Below are 21,939 nucleotides of genomic sequence, written 5' to 3'. Positions count from 1 at the left end.
TTCAATGCTTATATTTTAGTTACTTTTAAACGTTTCTGAAAGCTGTATGTCTACTCATTTTTGTACACAATGTCATATGCTTATTTTGTATTGCTTCTACTGATATGCTACAGCTTTTTCACTCCGTTACAGCTCTTCCTCTTCAAAGTTATTGTCACCTCAAGATATAAGGTTGTCACCCTGCAGAGTTTTCAAGAAGCTGATTTTAAGGACATTCATGTTACAATGAGATACAGTTAACACATCCTTACTGATATTAAAATTGCTGTTTGACTTGTATATTTTTTGCAGGCCTAATGCAGTCACACAACATATTTAATGCCGACCATGCAATTATTTTTGTTCAATTTCATATGCTTAGTCTATATTCATGTTAAAATAAGGTAATTATGAACTTGCTCATTTTTAAAATATACTTTATTCTTGATTTTATTACTTGTGTCATGACCTCTATATATGACCTCTTTAATCATTTACATTATAAGATGGCATGTGATTTACATATGTGATTATTTTTCATCTGTACATGCTACCCACTACTAGTCTCTTTGTACTCTCATGAACGAAAGAGTTCTTTTTGATTTGATGTTCTGATCATGTGTCTCTGTGTCATTTGTGCAGCGCTTGAATGCCACCTGGTCCTCACTGTCAAAGAAGGAATGCTTGAAATATGGAGGGGAGTTAATGGGCAAAGACTGTGATTTTGTGCCCGACATCACCCTCATGTCTTTCATCCTTTTCTTTGGCACCTACACCTGCTCCAATGTTTCTGAAGAAATTCAAGATGAGCCCATTCTTTCCTACTATTGTAGGAAGTAAATCTGTGACTCTAATCATACTACATGTGTAGAGGCAATATTTCGCCAAACCAGGTCTCTAATCCTTATACTGTGGGCAGTTAGGCTAAAATAGTTTTGTCAGTCCAGTCTCTGATCCTAATCAGTACTGCAGTTTTTGAGGGAAAAGACTAATGATTTGATGTTCATTACTTAGTCTCTAAAAGAAGCATCCTTTCCCCCCATTTTTCCATCTTAGGTGAGAAAACTCATAAATGACTTTTGTCCTGGCTATTTTGATCTTCTGTGTTGTAGACGCATTTGTTGGGGTCGATACGCCAAAGCTCATAATGCCAAGCGAATTTAAGGTACATTTTCTATCCACATTGTCTGCCTGTTAATGTAAAGTGATGATCACTTCTAATATGTCTCCAGCACCGACCTACAGTACTGGTCAAAAGTTTGGGGTCTGTACGTTTTTTTTTTTTTTTTTGGAAAGAGGTCTATTATGCTTTATACATTACCTCACAAAAGTGAGTACACACCTCACATTTCAGCAACCATTTTAGTATATCGTTTCAAGGGACAATGATATAGAAATGAAATTGGAAATGTGCTGCTTGTATATCAGTATAGATTTACATACAGCCGTTATTGTCAATAAAGCTGGCAACAAAAGTGAGTACACCCTAAGTGACAACAAAGACACATGTCCTATTCATCATATTCAGGCTTTTGTCTGCTTGACAGGACCATACAAATTTGTGTATCTTGTATTAGAGCAGTTAAGATCTGGTGCTTTGAGTAACATTTTCTCATACAGACCACTGGATGCTCAACATGACACCTCATGGCAAAGAACTCTCTGAGGATTTAAGAATTAGAATTGTTACTCTCCACAAAGATGTACCAGGCTATCAGAAAATCAGTAACACCCTGAAATTGAGTTACAGTACTGTGGCCAGGGTCATACAGAGTTTTTCCAAGATGGGTTCAACTTGGAACAGGCCTCGTAAGGGTCGATCAAAGAAGTCGAGTACTAGTGCCGTGCATCAGGTGCAGAACCTGGCATCAAAAGACAGATGCATGAATGCTGCCAGCATTGCTTTAGATGTTGCAGAAGTGGAAGGTCAGCTTGTCAGTGCTCTGGCCACAGGCCACACACTGCAACAAGTCAGTTTGCACTGCTGTCATCTCAGAAGGAAGCCTCTTCTGAAGCTGGCTCATAAGAAAGTCCACAAACTTCAGGTTTCCTGAAGACAACCTGTCCAAGAACAAGGATTACTGGAACCATGTCCTGTGGTCTGATGAGACTAAGATAAACGTATTTGGCTCAGATGGTGTCCAGCATGTGTGGTGACACCCTGGTGAGGAGTACCAAGACAATTGTGTCCTGCCTACAGTCAAACATGGTGGTGGTAGCATCATGGTCTGGGGCTGCATGAGTGCGGTTGGTGCTGGGGAGCTGCACTTCATTGAGGGAAACGTGGATTCCAACATGTACTGTGACATTCTGAAGCAGAACATGATGCCCTTCAGAAACTGGGCAGAATGGCAGTTTTCCAACATGATAATGACCTCAAACACACCAAAGATGACAACTCTTTTGCTGAGGAAGCAGAAGGTGGTGGTAATGGCGTGGCCAGGTGTGTCTCCAGACCTGAACCCTATTGAGCAGAAGGTGGAAAAGCACCATGTGTCTAGCATCCAGCAGCTCCGTGATGTCACTATGGAGTGGAAGAGGATCCCAGCCACATTTAACATAGTTTTTAAAATAGGTTTTATTATAATAGTTTTTTTTAAATAATATTTATTTCAAATATGTTTTGTTCACTGTATAAACAGAATAATGGGAAAACTGCCAAATTAAAGAGATGATCTGTTCTATATTAGCTATTTATTTATTTGTATTAAAATGTGTTATTATACATGTTATTTATTTCAGTAAAAATTTTTTGGGACTGTGCACACTGCATGGGTCAGTACATGGGGTGTTTCTACTCAGGTATCAGAGGCACACTGGCTGGCATGCTCTGTTTGCTGCATCTTATGTACTGATTCACAGTCAATGCCAATCCACTCAGCACAGTACTGTTTGTATCCTGAAAACATTTCCCAAGTGCCCTAACTGCAAACTTCTGTGATCCTCAAACTGCACTCCTCTCAAATCCTCAGCCAACAAGCCCAAACCGTGGCTGGTTTGTGCCTCCATTCGGTGGGATCCCCTGGTGGGTGTACCTGGCAGCAGCTCTGCCTGTCCTTCTGGTCACCATCCTGCTCTTCATGGATCAGCAGATAACCGCTGTCATTGTCAATCGCAAGGAACACAAGCTTAAGGTAGTCCTCTCTCCCGAGCCAGAAAGTTTATCACGCTCACTTTGAGCCATCCAGGACCACAGGAAACACTTGCAGTGCCGTGGGCAACTGTGTCTGGGTATTTATAGAAGTCTGTTATGAATAAAACTCATCTTTTTTTTTCTGGAGGAAAATCCAGAACTTGGGGTCAAAAATAGCATTATTTAAACAGATGGTCTGAGACAAGCCAAAAGGGAAAAGAGCTGTACATCAATAATGCAGGAATTGATATTTGATCTTAATATTCTTAATACTGAACTGAAAACTTGTAATATACTGTAATATACTGAGTTTGTAAGATGATAGCTAGAAAGGCTTTGTTGATACTCTAGAATTGTATGCTAACAGGAATTATAGGCTACATGTATGAAAATTCTGAAAAAATATATTTAAATCATTTTGAATTCAGACTCATAGTTTCACAAAGCAGTTTCACCTCAGCGTCACCCTTTTGGTCCAGATTGTAAGTGGAACAAAGAGGAATTGTGAATCAGAAAAAAAAAACCCATTTATTCTCTTTTACACTTACATTTATTCATTTAGCAAACTTACAGATGAGGACAGTGGAAGCAATCAAAACAAAAAGAGCAATGATTTATAAGTGCTTATAACAAGTCTCAGTTAGGTTTACACAGTACATGTAGCATGGGATTTTAAATGATATAATAAATAAAAAGAAAACAGATAGAATTAAAAAAAAGAATAGAGCAAGATAGTGTTAGAGGTCTTTACGCACACACACACACACACACACACACACACACACACACACACACACACACACACACACAATTGCATAATAAATGAAAAAAAAAAATAGAATACAAAAAGATTAGAAAGGTAGTTAATTTTTTTTTCTTAAGAATAGAATTGGAATAGTGAGTGTTAAAGTTAGAGGGTCAAATAAAGATGGAAGAGATGTGTTTTAAGCCGATTCTTGAAGATGGCTAAGGACTCAGCTCGGATTGAGTTGGAGAGGTCATTCAACCAGGAGGGAACATTTCAATTAAAAGTCCGTAAAAGTGACTTTGTGCTTCTTTGGGATGGCATAATCAAGCAACGTTCACTTGCAGAACGCAAGCTTCTAGAGGGCACATAAGTCTGAAGTAACAAATTTAGGTAAATGGGTGCAGAGCCAGTGGTAGTTTTGTAGGCAAACATCAGTGCCTTGAATTTTATGCAAGCAGCTACTGGAAGCCAGTGCAATTTGAACAGAGGTGTGACGTGTATTCTTTTTGGCTCATTAAAAATTTATCTTGCTGTCACATTCTGAATTAATTGTAAAGGTTTGATAGAATTGGCTGGAAGACCTGCCAAGAGGCATTGCAATAGTCCAGCCTGGAAAGAACAAGAGATTGAACAAGGAGTTGTGCAGCATGTTTCGAAAGAAAGGGCTTGATCTTCTTGATGTTGAATAAAGCAAATCTGCAGGATCGGACAGTTTTAGCAATGTGGTCTGAGAAAATCAGCTGATCATCAATCAAAACTCCAAGGCTTCTAGCTGTTTTATGGTTGATGTGCCTAATTTGATGGTCAAATTGTGATGAAACGATGGGTTTGCTGGAAACACAAGCAGTTCTGTCTTGGCAAGGTTGAGTTGAAGGTGATGGTCCATCATCCAGGAAGAAATGTCTTTTAGACAAGCTGAGATGCGAATAGCTACCGTCGGATCATCAGAATGGAATGAGAGGTAGAGTTGAGCGTCATCAGCATAGCAGTGGTATGTAAAGCCATGTTTCTGAATGGCAGAACCTAATGATGCCATGTAGACAGAGAAGAGAAGTGGTCCAAGAACTGAGTCCTGAGGCACCCCAGTAGTTAGATGCTGAGACTTGGACACCTCACCTCTCCAAGATACTTTGAAGGACCTATCTGATAGGTAAGACTCAAACCATTGAAGTGTGGTTCCTGAGATGCCTTTTGCCAGTAGGGTTGATAGGAGGATCTGGTGGTTAACCATGTCAAAAGCAGCAGACAGATCAAGCAGGATAAGTACTGAAGATTTGGATTCCGCTCTTGCCAGTCTTAGTGCTTCAACAACTGAGAGCAAGCCAGTCTCAGTTGAATGTCCACTTCTGAAGCCAGATTGGTTGCTGTCAAAGCAGGTTGTTGTGTGTGAGAAATTTAGAGTCTTGGTTGAACACAGCTCGTTCAAGTGTTTTTGCAATGAAAGGAAGAAGGTAAACTGGTCTGTAGTTCTCTAAAAGAGATGGGTTGAGGGTGGGTTTCTTAAGTAATGGAGTTATACAAGCCTGTCTAAATGATGAGGGAATAACACCAGTGTGGAGGGATGTGTTGATGATGTGAGTAAGTGCAGGTACAACTGCAGGAGAAATGGCTTGAAGGAGAGGAGATGGAATAGGATCAAGCAGCAAGTAGTAGGGTGATTAGAAAGAATGAGTTTTGAGACTTCTGCCTCAGAGAGTGAATAGAAGGATGTAAATGAGTGTAAGTTTGCTGGTCATATGAACTTGACTGATTGTGGTGTGGAAAATTGTGCACTAATGTGTTTAATTTTATTAATGAAAGTCATCAGCTATTAGAGATTAAGCAGTAGGGGGAGGAGGAGGACAAATAAGAGAGGAAAATGTTTTAAAACATGCGAGAGTTAGACAAATTGTTAATTTTGTTATGGTGGTATGTCATTTTACAAGTAGAGACATTAACAGAGAAGGTAGATAGGAGTGACTGATACACATTAAAGGTGCTGTAGGGAACTTTTGTAAAAAAATATTTTTTACATATTTATTCAACCTGTCATTATGTCCTGACAGTAGAATATGAGACAGATAATCTGTGAAAAAAAAAAATGGTGGAGTAACCCAGTACCTTTGTGATTCTTCATAGACATAAACAGAGAGAAGTAGTTCCGGCTACAATGTTCTTCCGCAAGACGCAAGCAGTTCTGTTTATTAACCGCTAGAGCGTCAAAAGTTCCCTACTGCAGCTTTAAGGTCAGTAGTATTTTTTGATTTGCGCCAAACCCTTTCAGCAGCTCTAAGCTTAGAACGGTGTTCACGTAAAACATCAGATAACCAAGGGGCAGAAGGGGTGTTACGGGCTAGCCTGGAAGATAAGGTGCAAACAGTGTCTAAACAAGATGTAAGAGTGGAGCAGAAAGTATCAGTAGCACCTAAATACCAGTTCCTACCTTTAGGGGAAGGAAGAGAAGATGAAACCATTGACCTGTAATGTGAGACTGGCCTCAAAACATTGTTTCCTCTCACTATAATGACTCCCAGTGGAAGAGCTCCTGTTGTTATCTCTGTGAGAAATACACTGCCCTGGGCCCAGTTTTTCAAAATGTTTAATCCGGATAAAATTGATCCAGATTTAGTAATCCTTTTTTTGCGATCCGTGATCACGTAATCCAGCTTACTTTTGGATACAGTTTTTTAAAGCAGCATCGGATTGGATCAATCTGATCCGGATAGGAACTTTTCAGGATCACCAAATCTGGATAACCAGTGCTCAAACAGGATAGGACGTCACAATGTAGAACTATAGATATGTAAAGAGCAACAAGTAGAATAGCCGGTGTGGGGTCAATATAAGTTTGTTTTTATTTGAAATGAAAACCCACACATTTAAAAAAAAAAATAATAATAAAATAAATAAATAAAAAATAGATGTATTGAATTAAAAAAAATATTTTCAATTGTGATAAAAATATATATCAATTAGTGACAGAATAAAATGTATTGTTTTTGGTCAATTTTGACAGCTGTTTGGGGGATTATTTTATAAGGCCAAACTCTTTCTACTTTGCTGTAGGCCTATACTGAAAGGCTGAATACGTTAAAGCCTACCTAATCACTGTAGCCTGACGGATGAACAAATAAAATTAAAACCTTATGAATAAATAGGATATCTTGTAAGATACTGCATGATCCAAATATAGTATTATTTGATACATTTTTAAAGTTTTCATTACATTTTGGCCATGAAATCCACGCTGAATCCACCCTTCTGATGGGATCAGTTTAATCCAGATTTTTTGGATCAAAGTGATCCAAATCCTACAAAAAAAGTTCTAAAAAAAACCCAAACTAAAGGTTTGATCTGGATCAAAACCAAGATTGGATTACGTGATCTAATCCGATTATGGAATCCGTTTTTTCTTTTGAAAAACACATTTTCAAGATTTGATCCAATCCATTATCCAAAATCCTACTGGATTACTTTTGAAAAACCGGGCCCAGGTGACATATTGTACTTTACTTTTGTGTGATGCAGAGTAGTGTTATCTGTTAGAATAAAGCACTCAAGAAACCTGATGGCTTATTTAAAGGGACAGCTCACCCAAAAATGAAAATTCTGTCATTCAGTAAAATAACTTTACTAGATTTAACTTAAGATCACTCAAATATGCAAGTTATCACTTAATACTTCACAATTCAAGTTGACTAAACACTTACATAACTACAACATATTCAGTATATATGATTTTATTTATTAATGGATTTATTGAATGGATGATGCGTTATTGGAATCTTTTTTGTCCACATCCCTAAAGCTTACCCCTACACCTAACCCTAACTATACTAGACTTGCTGATAAGTAAAGCTCTTCTCAAAGGTCCAGAAAAGGAGCAGCGGTTTTGAGTATGGTAACAAAATTAGCTGCACACATCGAGACTGGCTCTCTGGACTTGCAAATAGATACTGTATTATATTTTATGTTGCTTTGTTTGTTTTGAACCTTGATAGACATGATAGAGAAAATGGAAAAGAGCTGCTTAAATCATCCTTTTATGTTTGATTATAACATTATAAAATAATTATAGAAAAAAATAGCAGCATGCATGTTTAGAGCTAAGAGAGGCTGAGTAAATAATATAAAGAAGAAAAAAAAAAAAAAATCACTACTGGGCAAACTGTTCTTGTTAATTGTTACCGAATACTATAATAAAGTTTTATGATAGCTCTTATAGCATTTTGTAAACAATCGGTTTTCTCGGTCTCGATTAGAAAGGTGCAGGCTATCATTTGGGCTTGTTCTGGGTAGCTGGACAGGTATGTTCTAAAGAATCAAGTCAAAAGACGAAGTGATTTTTGGTGGTGATTTGTAGAGTAATGTGGCATAAAACTGAAGGATCTGACTGACAGTAGAGCTTTTGCGTCACTCGTTGACTACAGAGTTAAGTTCAATGGGACGCCTGTTAAAAGGCTGCATGTTGGACTGAACTCCAGGGGTTATTGATGCAGCTGTAAGCTGAACAAACTTAACAGGCCTAGTTCTGCTGAAAACACAGTATTTCCTTTATTTAGGTTGCACTTTTAACACTTCTCTGGTTTGGTTCTTTCCCAAAGTATTTCAGGTATTAATGATTAACATGAATTATAAATATCTGATTAATATTATAATCAGAATCATTAATAATTAGGGAAGTGGAATCTTTAACCATTAGATCCCACTTCCCTTATTATTAAAGAGTGGGATCTGATAGTTAAAGATGTGAGCTGGTAACTTACACGTTGCAGGTTTAAACATCTAACTACACTCCAAGGGGTACAACCATCACTCTAATAGGTCCACTGCAAGTCTCTGTGGATAAAAGAGTCTTCCAGTTGACTTCTTCCTGTAATTTAAACAATGATACTCTGCATTCAAATTATATATATATATATATATATATAAAGAAATTAAAAAATATATTCAGCAAAGACACACATTGATTGAAAGTGACACTTACAGTATGACATTTGTTTCCTAAAAAAAAATGCTGTTTCTCTGAACCTTCTATTCACAGAAATGTTTCTTGAACACTAAATCAGCATTTTTGTAATTGTCTCCTCCTCAGGGAACAGAGAGTAACTGGTATCTTTTTCTTCATCCTCACCGGTCTGTCTGTCTTTATGGCACCTATCCTCAAGGTGACAGTACGATAAATGTGCATGTGCTGCTTGCGTGTAATTTTTTTTGTCTCTTCTAAAACACATAATGGCTTTGAATGTCTGAATAATTATTTCCTGTAGTTTATACCAATGCCAGTGTTGTATGTAGTTTTCCTCTACATGGGTGTCGCTTCATTCAACGGAGTTCAAGTCAGTTCTTGAAACGATTCTGCACCATTCTAAACTCAACTGAAAAATACTTTTAAATGAAAAGTAGGATTTAGAATTATGTATCAAATTTAAATTTTGAGAGATTGTAATTAAATCCTTATACATTATCATTTGGGGTATTTCCAAACACATTAGATTGTTTTTAATAATCACTATTTGAAGTACTATACCAATCACTTTATGTATATATATATATATATATATATTTTTTTTTTTTTCTCAGTTTATGGACCAGCTCAAGCTGCTCCTCATGCCTGCCAAACCTGATTTACTTGAGGCATGTCCCACTGAGGAAGATCCACCTCTTCACTTTCACCCAGCTGCTTTGTCTGGCGATAATACTGCATAAGAGACATTTCTCAAAAGCATTAAAAAAAATCTAAATTATTCAAAACTATTGACCAGTAAATGTGCCAGATATTGCATCCCACTAGAAAAAGAGATAAAATGTTACACTAGCATTTTGATAATAATGTTTGTCCTTCATAATATGAACAGATACTCAAGTGTTGTATTGTTTTTCATCATCTGTAGTATATGCACTGAACTGAAAGAACAATACTTGCTTTTTTCTTTGATCAGATCTTGGCTCTGGTTGCTGTGAGGAAGGCGTTGGACTTGATCTTCTTCCAGCATGACCTCAGTTTCCTGGATGATGTCATACCTGAGAAGGACAAGAAAAAAAAAGGAAGATGAGAAGAAAAAGAAGAAACAAGGGAGCATAGACAATGACATGGAGAAAGAACACTTAAGACTTTGGGAATAAGTTGACTTAGTTGACCTTTAATAATATGCTTTAATACCTGTGCATGATACACATTTGACTGGTAACTCCTAAAGCCCTTTTTGAGTATTTCTCCCTGAGCAGTCTGACTGTCCTTACATTGAGAATGTGCCCAGATTTTGTATACTTGATAAAAAGAATGGGGTATGCATTACTATAATTCAGTAAGATCAAGATGCTTACACTAAAAGCCACCTTTATTTCTTTCAACATCACAATCAAGGCTTACTTAATGCCTTTATACTACCCTTGTTAGCTGTTGAAGAAAATTAATTGAACCACAGGTTAAATAGTAGCAAAGAAATTCTTGGTAGTTACTGGGAAATTAATTGAATTGTAAGTTGTCTGTCTTTTTCAGTTCCGAGACTGCCATTAAATGTGCCTCAGATTAAAATAGATATGGACCCAGATGACAACGATGACTACCACTGGAGGAGTCGAGGGTCGGAGAAGTCCATATAACTCCTCTAACCAATCAGCTACATAGATTTTATTAGCTCTTCCGATTTGCAGAAAGCCATTTACCAAGGGATATTTTGTAAAGACTGTACCCCATCATGGATCCATCCTGTGAAGACTAAATAACAGCTTGAGGAATGCTTGTCTTCCACTCACTTAATCACTCCGGTTTGCAAAGTTGTAATTCCTAAACTACTATGCAATTCAACTAAATATTTCACTTACGTGCTGGGCTGTAAAGAAATACTGTAGCTGTTTTTACACAGTTCCACAACTACTCCCTCCATTTATTCATCCAATGCAATATAATTATTTTCCTTGATTTTATTGCTCCTCTACCTCTGTTTTACATGGTAGGCATTATGTAAGAAAAGAATGAACTTTTTCATGTTTTTTTGCACAGCAGGAGATCTTAATGTTGATTTTTTTTAATGTACATCTTGAGCAAACTATTCAGCAAATGATTTTCATTATGAAGAGAGAGAACAACTGTGACAATATATTATACCGTAATATTTAATTAGATTAACTTTTTAATAATGGTTAATGTTATTGATTGGCATTGAACATGCTATTTTTCATATTTTTTTCATTTAATATAGCGTGGTATTAAATTAAATTTGTTTTGTTTTACAAACTTTATTTCTGCCTAATTATCCAAACACGTTCTAGTAAGCTTGATTAATTAAGAGAGCCTAATAATTGATTTTGCATTTCAAGTCTGGTTCGGCAGTTGTTCTGTTACCTGGTGTAATAATGTACTTCATAATCATCGGGAAGAAGGAGGCGGGAACAAACAAAACAGCGCTTCAGCCCCTCACGGACGACTGATGCACGAAAATAAAAGCAAACACAACTAAAAGCCCAGGCCTGGTCCTCTCTTGTCCTTCACTATCGTCGCTCCAGTTTTATATCCTTCCATCTCCTACGTGGGACTCGAGACCGGCGGGGGGGCGCAGGTGTCACTGATTTCCCAATCATTCCGCCGGCCTCACTCCTTGTTCCCTCGGCCCCGCCCCACTCGCTACACCTGGTTATGGAAAAAGTCTAAAAGAATAAGTCTACGTTTCTAACCTATATGAACTCGAGGGTCTGTTGTCCTTCAAATGATTTACCTAAGTGGCTTAAACCTGAATTGCAATAATATGTGAAATTTCTTTCGGTTTAAGATTGTCTCATGTAATTCAGATCACTTTTTTTAAATTGTGGTTTATTTTATGGATGTCTAGTCATTCAGTCTCATTATCGCAAGTTGTGTCACCTGTAAAATAAGTCAGAAAATGTCAACAGTGTGGCACATACATTTGAATGAATGACATTTGTGCTGCGTCACAGAGTTCATGTCCTAAACACTTTGTAGCAACTCTAAGGGACAATGTTATAGAGAAACGCAGCCCTGAAATTATACTAGAGCAGCAGAGTCTTGGGCTGCGCTTCTCGATAACGTTGTCTCTTAGCGTGCTACGAAGACTCTTCAGGTATAACTTAACTAAAAAGGTATACCATTTCTAGGCATGTTCCCCGAACAATACATTGCTGAATCTGTTGAAATCAATGGCTCGAGAATAATTCTCTTATGCACGGGCTGCTTCACTGCGTTATGTGAGAAAGCGGTGTTCTTTAAAATAACCACTTCAGAAATAGTTGAAATTGCATGTATTACACTGTAAAAAGTTTAACTATTATTTACTCAATTTTTTTGGTGAAACATTTTTACACTCAAAAAAATTGAGTAAATTTTAAAGCTGTGAAATCAATGAAATATACTGTTTAAATTGAGTAATTGTCAGTAAAAAAATTAAGTAAATCTGAGTAACTGAATTACTTTATATGAGAAATAAAATTAATTGGATATAATCAAAATTATAAAACACCACAACTGTAATTCTATGTAAAATAAACAAAAAATATTGAGTAGATATAATTGAAATATTGGATGAAATTTTACCAAAAAAAATGTGCTACGTTTACTACATGTAAAAGTGAATTTAACTTAATATTGGACTATAAATTATCAAAATGCTGCATTCACTTTTTTTTTTACACCATTTACCCTTTATAATTAATAGAATAAAACCAAATAAAGAAAGAAACACATTTTTTATTGAAAATTTATTTGTCAATTAAACATAAGACAAAGTCTAAAATCAACCTTTGAAACATTTTATCCATTTTAATATTCCAGTGGATTGCAAAAATTAAAAACTGTAAAGTAGCCATAAGGGAAATGATTAAACCTTATGAAACATTTCATCCATCTTAGTATTCAAGTAGATTACATGTAAAATACGATAGCCGTAAGAGAAATGACATCTTTGTTCCTGGTGCATACCAGCCATTTGCAGTCACACTCAACATTAAACCATAAAAAAATATAAAAGCAACACTTACATCAATATTAAAGGGATAATTCACCCAAAAAGATGATGTTGTCATAATGTACTCGCCCCCCCGGGTTGTCCCAAATCTGTACGAATTTCTTTCTTCTGTTGAACACAAAATATATTTTAATGAATGTTGGTTAACAGATAGTTGAAAGTTGCCATTGACTTCCATGATAGGAAAAAAAAAAAAAAAAAAAAAGTATACTATGCAAAGTCAATGGCAACCTTTAACTGCGTTAACCAACACTCTTTAATACTTGGCTGAATGTCACGTCACTTCACTTAAAATATCTTTTGTGTTCAACAGAAGAAAGAAACTCGTACAGGTTTGGTACAAATTGAGGGAGAGTAAATTATGACAACATCATCTTTTGGGGTGAACTATGTCTTCAACAGAATTAATCCGATAACAGAAACACTTCCATAAGGAATACCCATTCTGTGGGATGACCATGAACCACTACTGTGCAAGAAGATAATTTTTTAACCTCTGAACATTAACAGAGTTTTGGAGGATCCAGCTCAAGAAACAGTTTTTGGAACAACTCAAGTGAGTACAGGGTCCTTCTCAAAATATTAGCATATTGTGATGAAGTTCATTATTTTCCGTAATGTAATGATAAACATTTAACTTTCATATATTCTAGATTCATTGCACACCAACTGAAATATTTCAGGTCTTTTATTGTTTTAATACTGATGATTTTGGCATACAGCTCATGAAAACCCAAAATTCCTATCTCAAAAAATTAGCATATCATGAAAAGGTTCTCTAAACGAGCTATTAACCTAATCATCTGAATCAACTAATTAACTCTAAACACCTGCAAAAGATTCCTGAGGCTTGTAAAAACTCCCAGCCTGGTTCATTACTCAAAACCGCAATCATGGGTAAGACTGCCGACCTGACTGCTGTCCAGAAGGCCATCACTGACACCCTCAAGCGAGAGGGTAAGACACAGAAAGAAATTTCTGAACGAATAGGCTGTTCCCAGAGTGCTGTATCAAGGCACCTCAGTGGGAAGTCTGTGGGAAGGAAAAAGTGTGGCAAAAAACGCTTCACAACGAGAAGAGGTGTCCGGACCCCGAGGAAGATTGTGGACTGAGTCTGGAGTAGAAACATCCAGAGCCACCGTGCACAGGCGTGTGCAGGAAATGGGCTACAGAGAAGCAGCACTGGACTGTTGATCAGTGGTCCAAAGTACTTTTTTCGGATGAAAGCTAATTTTGCATGTCATTTGGAAATCAAGGTGACAGAGTCTGGAGGAAGACTGGGGAGAAGGAAATGCCAAAATGCCTGAAGTCCAGTATCAAGTACTCACAGTCAGTGATGGTCTGGGGTGCCATGTCAGCTGCTGGTGTTGGTCCACTATGTTTTATCAAGGGCAGGGTCAATGCAGCTAGTTATCAGGAGATTTGGGAGCACTTCATGTTTCCATCCATTGAAAAGCTTTATGGAGATGAAGATTTTGCTTTTCAGCACGACCTGGCACCTGCTCACACTGGTAAATGGTTTACTGACCATGGTATTACTGTGCTCAATTGGCCTGCCAACTCTCCTGACCTGAACCCCATAGAGAATCTGTGGGATATTGTGAAGAGAAAGTTAAGAGACGCAAGACAAAACACTCTGGATGAGCTTAAGGCCGCTATCGAAGCAGCGCCACAGGCTGATTGCCTCCATGCCACGCCGCATTGAAGCAGTCATTTCTGCAAAAGGATTCCCCACCAAGTATTGAGTGCATAACTGAACAATTATTTGAAGGTTGACTTTTTTGTATTAAAAACACTTTTCTTTTATTGGTCAGATGAAATAAGCTATTTTTTGAGATAGGAATTTATGGTTTTCATGAGCTGTATGCCAAAAGCATCAGTATTTAAACAATAAAAGACCCGAAATATTTCAGTTGGTGTGCAATGAATCTAAAATAAATGAAAGTTTAATTTTTATCATTACATTATGGAAAATAATGAACTTTATCACAATATGCTAATTTTTGGAGAAGGACCTGTATTTGTGGGTCTTGGGATATCTCAAATCCAATGTGACTCCTGAAAGATGGCAGCAGACTCTGCTGAGATTCCCAAGATTACGTCGCTGACTGCCCCATTATTGTTCCGAAGGATGTAGATTTTTATGACCTCCTCTGCCAACTCTGCTTGTACGAAGACGGGTAGATCAGCTGAACCCTACAGGCAAATTTTAAAGATAACTGGTTAGAGCTAACATTCAAAACTGAATGTTACAAGAAAGTGACAAATACACAAAACAAATAGCACCTGAAGAAGCAAACATTCTGTTGGACCATATGATAGGTAAAATCTCAAACAAAGTTTACTAGGGGGAGGAGTTGCAAAAATTAACAGCATTCTTCTTAACAAGAGGACAGGTTAATTTTCTACATAGGGACATTTATTTTTAACAATAAACCTAAAAGAAAAACGAAAAGAGACCAACTGCGAGCTTCTATGCTGTAAATCAATGCTATAGGCTTTTATTGAGGTCTGCATTATTCCAACCAATTTCTTTATAAACATGTTTAATATTTAAGTAAAATGACTAATGGTTTTGAAACAAAAAAGCTTGTTTAATTGCACTACTTGAAAAAAATATGCATTGCATTAACCCTCACACTCAACCCATAACCCTCTAAATAATTCTGTGGCTTAGTAAATATTACAGTAATATTTAACTTTATTAACTTAATAAAATCTCTGAATATAGTTCACTTGATTATACAAAAGATGGCTTTCCTGTAGCTCAAACAGTAGAGCGTCGGCGCTAGCAAAAATTGATTAACCCTCTTGGCGCCACGGTCGAGTTTACTCGACAAGATGCGGCACTGAATAAAACGGCCGATTTTGTCAAATAGGGTGTCAAATTTCATGCAACCTCCCCTGCACCAGATAGCAGACATGTAATACTTCATCTCTGACTGAAAAAAACGTCATGCTCCTATACAAAATCTTCGAGCAAGAGCGCATTGAATCAGTGCGAAAAAAAGCGGAGCTTGTGTGAGAGTGAGCCATTTTATCTGACCAATATTGTCAACGTCAGTGAGTATTGGCATTAGATTATTATTATTTTCATTATTATTATTATCTAGTGGCATCAATAAAGCTTCAATAAAGCCGCAATGAGGTGTTGGAACTTCTATTCCCGGACACTGATTCTGAAGGGGTATATCTGCATTCAGAAGATGACGGTGATACTGAAAGTGAAAGTATAGCCCTACACCAAGCACAGACGGTGAATCCTTTGCCCAATGTAAATAAATGGTCCTTTGCCAAATGTCAGAGGTGTGAACAATGTTAGCCGGGGTCGGAGTGTTCATCGCGAAATTAGCAGGCGTGTTATTGTTGCAGGGACGAGGCGGGAGATTTTTACCGCGCTAGACATGTATATTTGTCTTATGACTGCACTTCTCCACAATCGCGGCGACAGTATTGTAGTGGAGACTTTGTCTAATGCCACTGGGTATGTTAGACGAGGTCGAAGTATTCATAGGACAGTTAGGAGGCAAGGTGGAGAGTAGCAATGACACTGACAGTAGCGTGCGCGAGGCTGATCTCTGGCCGCGCAGCTCGTAGCAGAAGCAGAGGCGATGTGACACAGAGGGCATAGCTTTTGAACTAATCAGGTCTTGTCTACTTGTGTTTGTGTGTCATATGAATAATATATATGTGCCCCGTACATGGAATTAGAGTGCCTGTTGCATGTAGTAAATTGAAAATCCCAACCGCTACATGCATTCGGTTTGTTTCTACCATTTATTAGTAATGATTAACACAGTTTGTTTACTGCTTACTATTTACCTGAGCATTCAGTATTGTGCAATATAGCACACAGAAGGTGAGGGACATTTTTTTGGGGAAAGAAGTGCTCCATTTTATCATTTAAACATGTGATTTTTCATGAAAATTCTATAATTCAAGATGACCACCCCCATATGACGTCATAATATGCAAATTAGATGGGAAAATAAAATCCCTACATAAACATTGGATCATCCTTAATATTTTTATAATTGACAGAAAGTCTCTATCTTTTATAAATTTTAAGATATAGCCTTTTGAAATTAAGATGTCAAAATCGAACGTTTTAGGAAAAAACCTCTGGCGGTTAAAGGGTTAAATTGTAAATGTGTACCTTGAAATGCAATGTAAGTTACTTTGGATAAAAGTGTCTGCCAAATGCATAAATGTAAACATATTAACGGACTAAAAATACAACAGTTTATTTTATCTAAAATGTACAGTTATATTTTATTTTTTCCACTTAAACAATTTAGTATTAGACTAACAAATTGTTTATTTATAATACACATCATATATTTGTGAAATTTCTATCAATTTATTTAAGGATGGAAAATTAAACTGATCTGTTTCAGGGAACAAAAATATTACAAATAATTTCAAATCAAAATGAATATATTTAAACACACTCTTAAGAAATTTATTAAGTTTACCCAATTAAAACAACGTACCCCTCCCCCAGCCTCCGCTGTCCTTCAATACCCACCAGGTCTGGATTTGTTACATTAAAAAGCTTACTGTTTTCAAACTTTTGACCGATATTGTATGTGATCTAGGTTTCAGTGCACTAGAATGATTTTACAATGGAGCAGGCCTTAAACTGTCCGACTCCCTACAGTGGGAGCTGATTAAAACGCACCAGTCTATGTTATGTCCACGCCATTTTAAATACTTTTGCATGGCGTATTTGTAGTGGTGATTTAAGAGCTCATACTTGAGTTCGTGTAGTAATAATGATGTTTTACAACAACGTGACAGCTTTTTACAAGAAAGAATGTTGTCATTTGAAAGTTCATAAATGATGTGTTCCCTTTTGACAAGCCACTGACCCCAAAGGGGAACCTGTACAAAATCGTTTTCCATTGGGCATGTATAGTTATAGTTGCTGGACCACGGTACACTTATCGTTAGACTTTCAAATGGCGGTTGAAATAAACGGTGATCCAAATAGTACGAACGTTAACCCACTCCAAAAAAAAAAAACTAACATACATATGGCTGCCCCACTAACTAACTTCGAAAACTACACTGTTATGTACACGTACACACGGTCAATGTTTAATCAACTTTTGAAAACATTTTTGCAAATATACATAGTTATAAAAGGACTACGTTACTTACAGGAAATTCGAGTAATGCTGTTCACGTCGTTGCTGAGAAAAGCAGTCCTTCAGTGACAGGTGCCTCTTGTTTGAGCCGCGAAACTTGTTAAACTTCTTAAGATAACGCAAAATACAAACACAATTGTTAGGAAATCCTTAATAATTAACTTCTGAATTAAACATTACAAACATAATTAGTATTAGCTGGCTAAATTATAACGTACCACGATATGAGAGGAGTGCGGGTCTTGCCGTTGCGGAGGAAAGCCGTCCTTCAGGTGACTTCGATTAAGCTACGAAACTTGTTGAATATGACGTAAAATACAAAGACAATTGTTAGAAAATGCTTAATAATTATTAACTTTTTAATAAAGTGTTACAAACGTAATTAGGATTAGCTGACTAACGTTACTTACCAGGAGCTGTGAGGTGTATGGCTAGTCGACGTCGCTGCTGAGGAAAGCAGATTTTTTTTCCTGCGGAGCTGCACACGTGATCACTTTAGCCGCGAAATTTACTCAATTTATTTAAACTGTCATTTATTAAGCTGGAACTTTATTTAGGAAAATTGGTTGGAAATACTTAATAATTTTAGTTTCTAAAACAGATCAGTACAAGTAAATAATTATCAAATATTTCTATTAGAATTCACCAGAAATATTGAAGGTATATAAAAAATATAATTAGTTAGTTAAATACTTATTTATTTTCATTACATAAACTTAAATAATATATGTAAATTTTAGAGAAATTATTTGTTGGATTTTTTATTATTCTTTTTAATCTGACCCACTCAAAATATCACTTAAATGATTTCAAAAGATTTTATTAAGTTAATATAGCTCTTTATTTTTGTGAAATTTACTAAGCCACTGAATTATTTTTTACAGTGTAGGTGGGATATTATGAAAAGTAATCCAAACTATAGCTAATAGCCTAGCCTACATATTTTAAAATTGTATCATATATTGCTGCCACTACAACCATTTCAATTTTTTACATGTTTTCTTCTCGTTCCCATTTTTTCTTTGCTGTGGTGATGCTGCGATGAAATATTGTTCTTGTAAATACTTTCCAGCATTTCATTAAAAGTTCCCTCAGTGTGCTGTTCAGGAAAATGCTGACAGGCTTTACAAAAAAAATAGGTCTTTCGACTGGCTATATTCAATTCAGTTGAACCTTTCATACCACATGACGTTGAAGCTTCGATATTTCCCATCAATTAAGGTACTTGGGAATGCCTGTAGATGAGGTTGGATAACAGATTCCCCCAGAGCTGACAGATCCGACGGTGCAATCAAGTGTAGCAGTGATTGTCGATTAGCCATATTTGCTGCTAGCATCAGTGGAGGTCATCGTAGTATCCATGTTTAACTATACAGAGTAGTATTTTATTTTATTTTTTATAACACAGCTCCTTGTCTGCGTCAACTCGATTAAAATTTTCAACCAAAATGCAAATTCTATCTGACCTCACGTCCAACGTTACATAGACGTCTGGTGCCTGCTGGGATGAGGCTATAAATTTTTTCACATTCAGATTATTATATCTCTGAATGTTCTAGGTTTGTTCTTTCAAAAGCCTGTGTGCAACAGAAAGTCAGGGACTGAGAAAAGTGCTGCTTTCATTCAGGGTGCCTGCTTTCACTTTAAAATGTTGTCTTGGCATATACTTGTTTCTGGAAGGAAACATTATTATTTTGTGTGGAAAGCAAATTGCTGTCTTTGACATTTTATACATATCCAATATCAACCCTTGTGTGAGTTAACAATGTTCTTTCAGACATTAAAGCCCTTTAATAAAATACAACAAGCTCCTAATCACGACTTCATAAGCGGAAAATATTAAGTTTCTGATAGCACGTGAAGCAGCAAAATCTTAAAGAAAAAGAGAAGATTGTCCTGGATCCTCGGAGGATTTGTTGCAAATTGTTTCACGCGCTCGGATTGGCCGCCTGAAGTCGCCTTTCCACTGCAAACGACATTCGCATACGACTGTCACATTTCGCCCCCTAGTGTCACTCGAATTGAACTTTCATTACGGTCGTACACAGCAAAATGGATCCTTGTCGTCTCCTAATATTCCATTCTATATGATATTACGCTCGAATCATATAGAAACGTCACGAGGAAAAATGAAGCTTGGAATAGTTAGCGAGTCTGCCAGGTGTGTTTTGATTGACAAATGTGAAGAATGAATGCAAATCTTTGTCCCGCCTAATTCATGCAGTAGTATTATTCCACGTGGTTAACATAACAATGAACAGTGCTATCAGTTAAAAAATAAAATAAAATGTAAAGTTATGTTCATATGCTACTGTGATATGAACTAGCAGTATGTAAGTAGCAGTGTTGGGTGTAGGCTAATGCATTAATGACCTAAATAAAATAAGGGATCAGTCTTTGTGTTTTTGTAATATGATTAGTTACCTATGATGTAAATTTACAGTAATCTGAGTTAATTTTACAGTTATTTAATTGTTTTTTAAACTTAACAGTGGATGAGTGAAGTAAAAAAGTGGAGGGATCTCCATGATGTTTATGTCAGGGCCAGCCAGAAACCCCCTTGGCGTTACTATCATATAATGTCTTTCCTCCAACCATTTATCTCTTCTCATCCCACATCTGGGAACATGGAAGTGGAGAAAGAAGAAGGGAGAAGAAATGAGGAAGATGAAGTGCAGAAGAGAGTAGGATGGACTGTCTGGGAGAGGACATGACTGTAGAGGAGAATAGCTAAAAGAAGCAGAGTGGAAAAGACTTTACACAGCCACGACCACGCCGGAGGAGACTTGAAGGAGGATCTATGCCTTCTTTTGAGCGGACACTAGTTGAAGCCATACAAACTTCCTGTCCCGTCCCAGCTGGATCAGAAGATTCTGACATGTAGTTTCTGCAAAGTTTGCTGCTAGCCCTAAAGAGACTCAATCCGAAATGTATGGAACTCTGAAGATCTGAAGAACTGAAGATCCATCAGCTAATATTTGAAGCTGAGTTTAACTGAGTTTTTTTATTTATTTTTTTATAAAATGTTAATAATGTTAATAATGGTGCTAAAGTTATCTCTTCTTTTCTTGCAGAAATGTTCAACTGGACCTCCGATCTGGCTGGACACACACACACACACACACACACACACACACGCACACACACACACACACACACACACACACACACACACACACACACACACACACACACACACATATATGCAGTATACACACACACAGACACACAAACACACACACACACACACATTATGTTCTCACATGTTCACTGACACACTCTCCTTTAATAAAGATTGAGTACTCATTTACTTGAACTTGTGTTAATTGCTACCATGCATTGTTGTTTTAGCAACCAGTACCAATATGAATTTGTCAGATAAATTAAATTCTCTATTTATTATAATTTAAATAGGTTTAATAGCTTAAGCATGAACATAAATAAGAGACACCACACAAACTGAACTGGAAAAAAAGCCTTTTGTGAAACTGTGATGGCCCTTAAAAGGGCCTTTGGTCTGTTGGAAGGACTTCTACACCAGATACTGCCATGGAACCTCACTATGTACAGAGGAAAAGTAAGATGCGTAGGTTTCCCTCACATGGACAGCCTCCCTCGAGGAATTGTTAGCACCTTGACGGGCGATGCTTTGCATTCTGCTGTTTGTTCCATCCATTGGTGCAGAGGGGTTAGTGGTTTTGTTTCTCCGCAGGAGATTGTCTAGGACACATGTCGCTTTAACACATGCTTGAACATTTGTGGTACATCCTGAACCTAGATGTAAGAATGCCAAATGCATTTTCCACAACTAGCTTGGCCCTGGGACAGAGGGTAATTGAAAATCCGTTGGCATCTTTGCAGGTTCTTTCCCGGATAGGGCCACAGGAGATGGGTTAGATGTTGGGTTAGATATGTTTCCCGCTTCACTCATGTTCAAATTTTAATGGTCCAGTCAGAGATGTACTGTAA

General features: G+C 37.0%; 1 protein-coding gene and 1 long non-coding RNA gene across 3 annotated transcripts; one reads left to right on the top strand and one right to left on the bottom strand.

The window, feature by feature from the left end:
• The first annotated feature begins 624 nt into the window (after positions 1-624).
• LOC128018322 (electrogenic sodium bicarbonate cotransporter 1-like) lies at positions 625-9,931 on the top strand. 2 transcript variants are annotated; one of them, XM_052603776.1, is made up of 4 exons: positions 625-808; positions 2,952-3,113; positions 8,935-8,975; positions 9,782-9,931. In XM_052603776.1, the coding sequence occupies exons 1-4, from the start codon at positions 764-766 to the stop codon at positions 9,801-9,803; spliced, it is 270 nt and encodes an 89-aa protein (XP_052459736.1). In that variant the 5' UTR covers positions 625-763; the 3' UTR covers positions 9,804-9,931. The 2 variants fall into 2 exon arrangements, with proteins under 2 accessions (XP_052459736.1, XP_052459735.1); XM_052603775.1 differs by lacking the exon at positions 8,935-8,975.
• Positions 9,932-12,485: 2,554 nt separating this feature from the next.
• Positions 12,486-18,859, bottom strand: LOC128018324 (uncharacterized). Its single transcript, XR_008184816.1, has 3 exons — positions 18,189-18,859; positions 17,984-18,078; positions 12,486-15,016 (listed from the first exon to the last, which is right to left on the bottom strand). It is a non-coding gene; the product is annotated as an uncharacterized LOC128018324 (long non-coding RNA).
• Positions 18,860-21,939: the final 3,080 nt, after the last annotated feature.

This window comes from Carassius gibelio, chromosome A8 (assembly GCF_023724105.1).
Source record: "Carassius gibelio isolate Cgi1373 ecotype wild population from Czech Republic chromosome A8, carGib1.2-hapl.c, whole genome shotgun sequence".
Classification (NCBI taxonomy): Eukaryota; Metazoa; Chordata; class Actinopteri; order Cypriniformes; family Cyprinidae; genus Carassius; species Carassius gibelio.
Note: the sequence above shows the minus strand (reverse complement) of the source record. Positions and strands in the feature narration are given on the sequence as shown.

Bases quoted from the DNA above. Each gene is read 5' to 3' on its own strand.
- LOC128018322 (XM_052603775.1), top strand. From the start codon at position 764: ATGTTTCTGAAGAAATTCAAGATGAGCCCATTCTTTCCTACTATT. The intron at 809-2,951 runs GTAGGAAGTAAA...TCAAATCCTCAG, and splicing joins GCCCATTCTTTCCTACTATT to CCAACAAGCCCAAACCGTGG. The intron at 3,114-9,781 runs GTAGTCCTCTCT...TTCTTTGATCAG, and splicing joins GCAAGGAACACAAGCTTAAG to ATCTTGGCTCTGGTTGCTGT.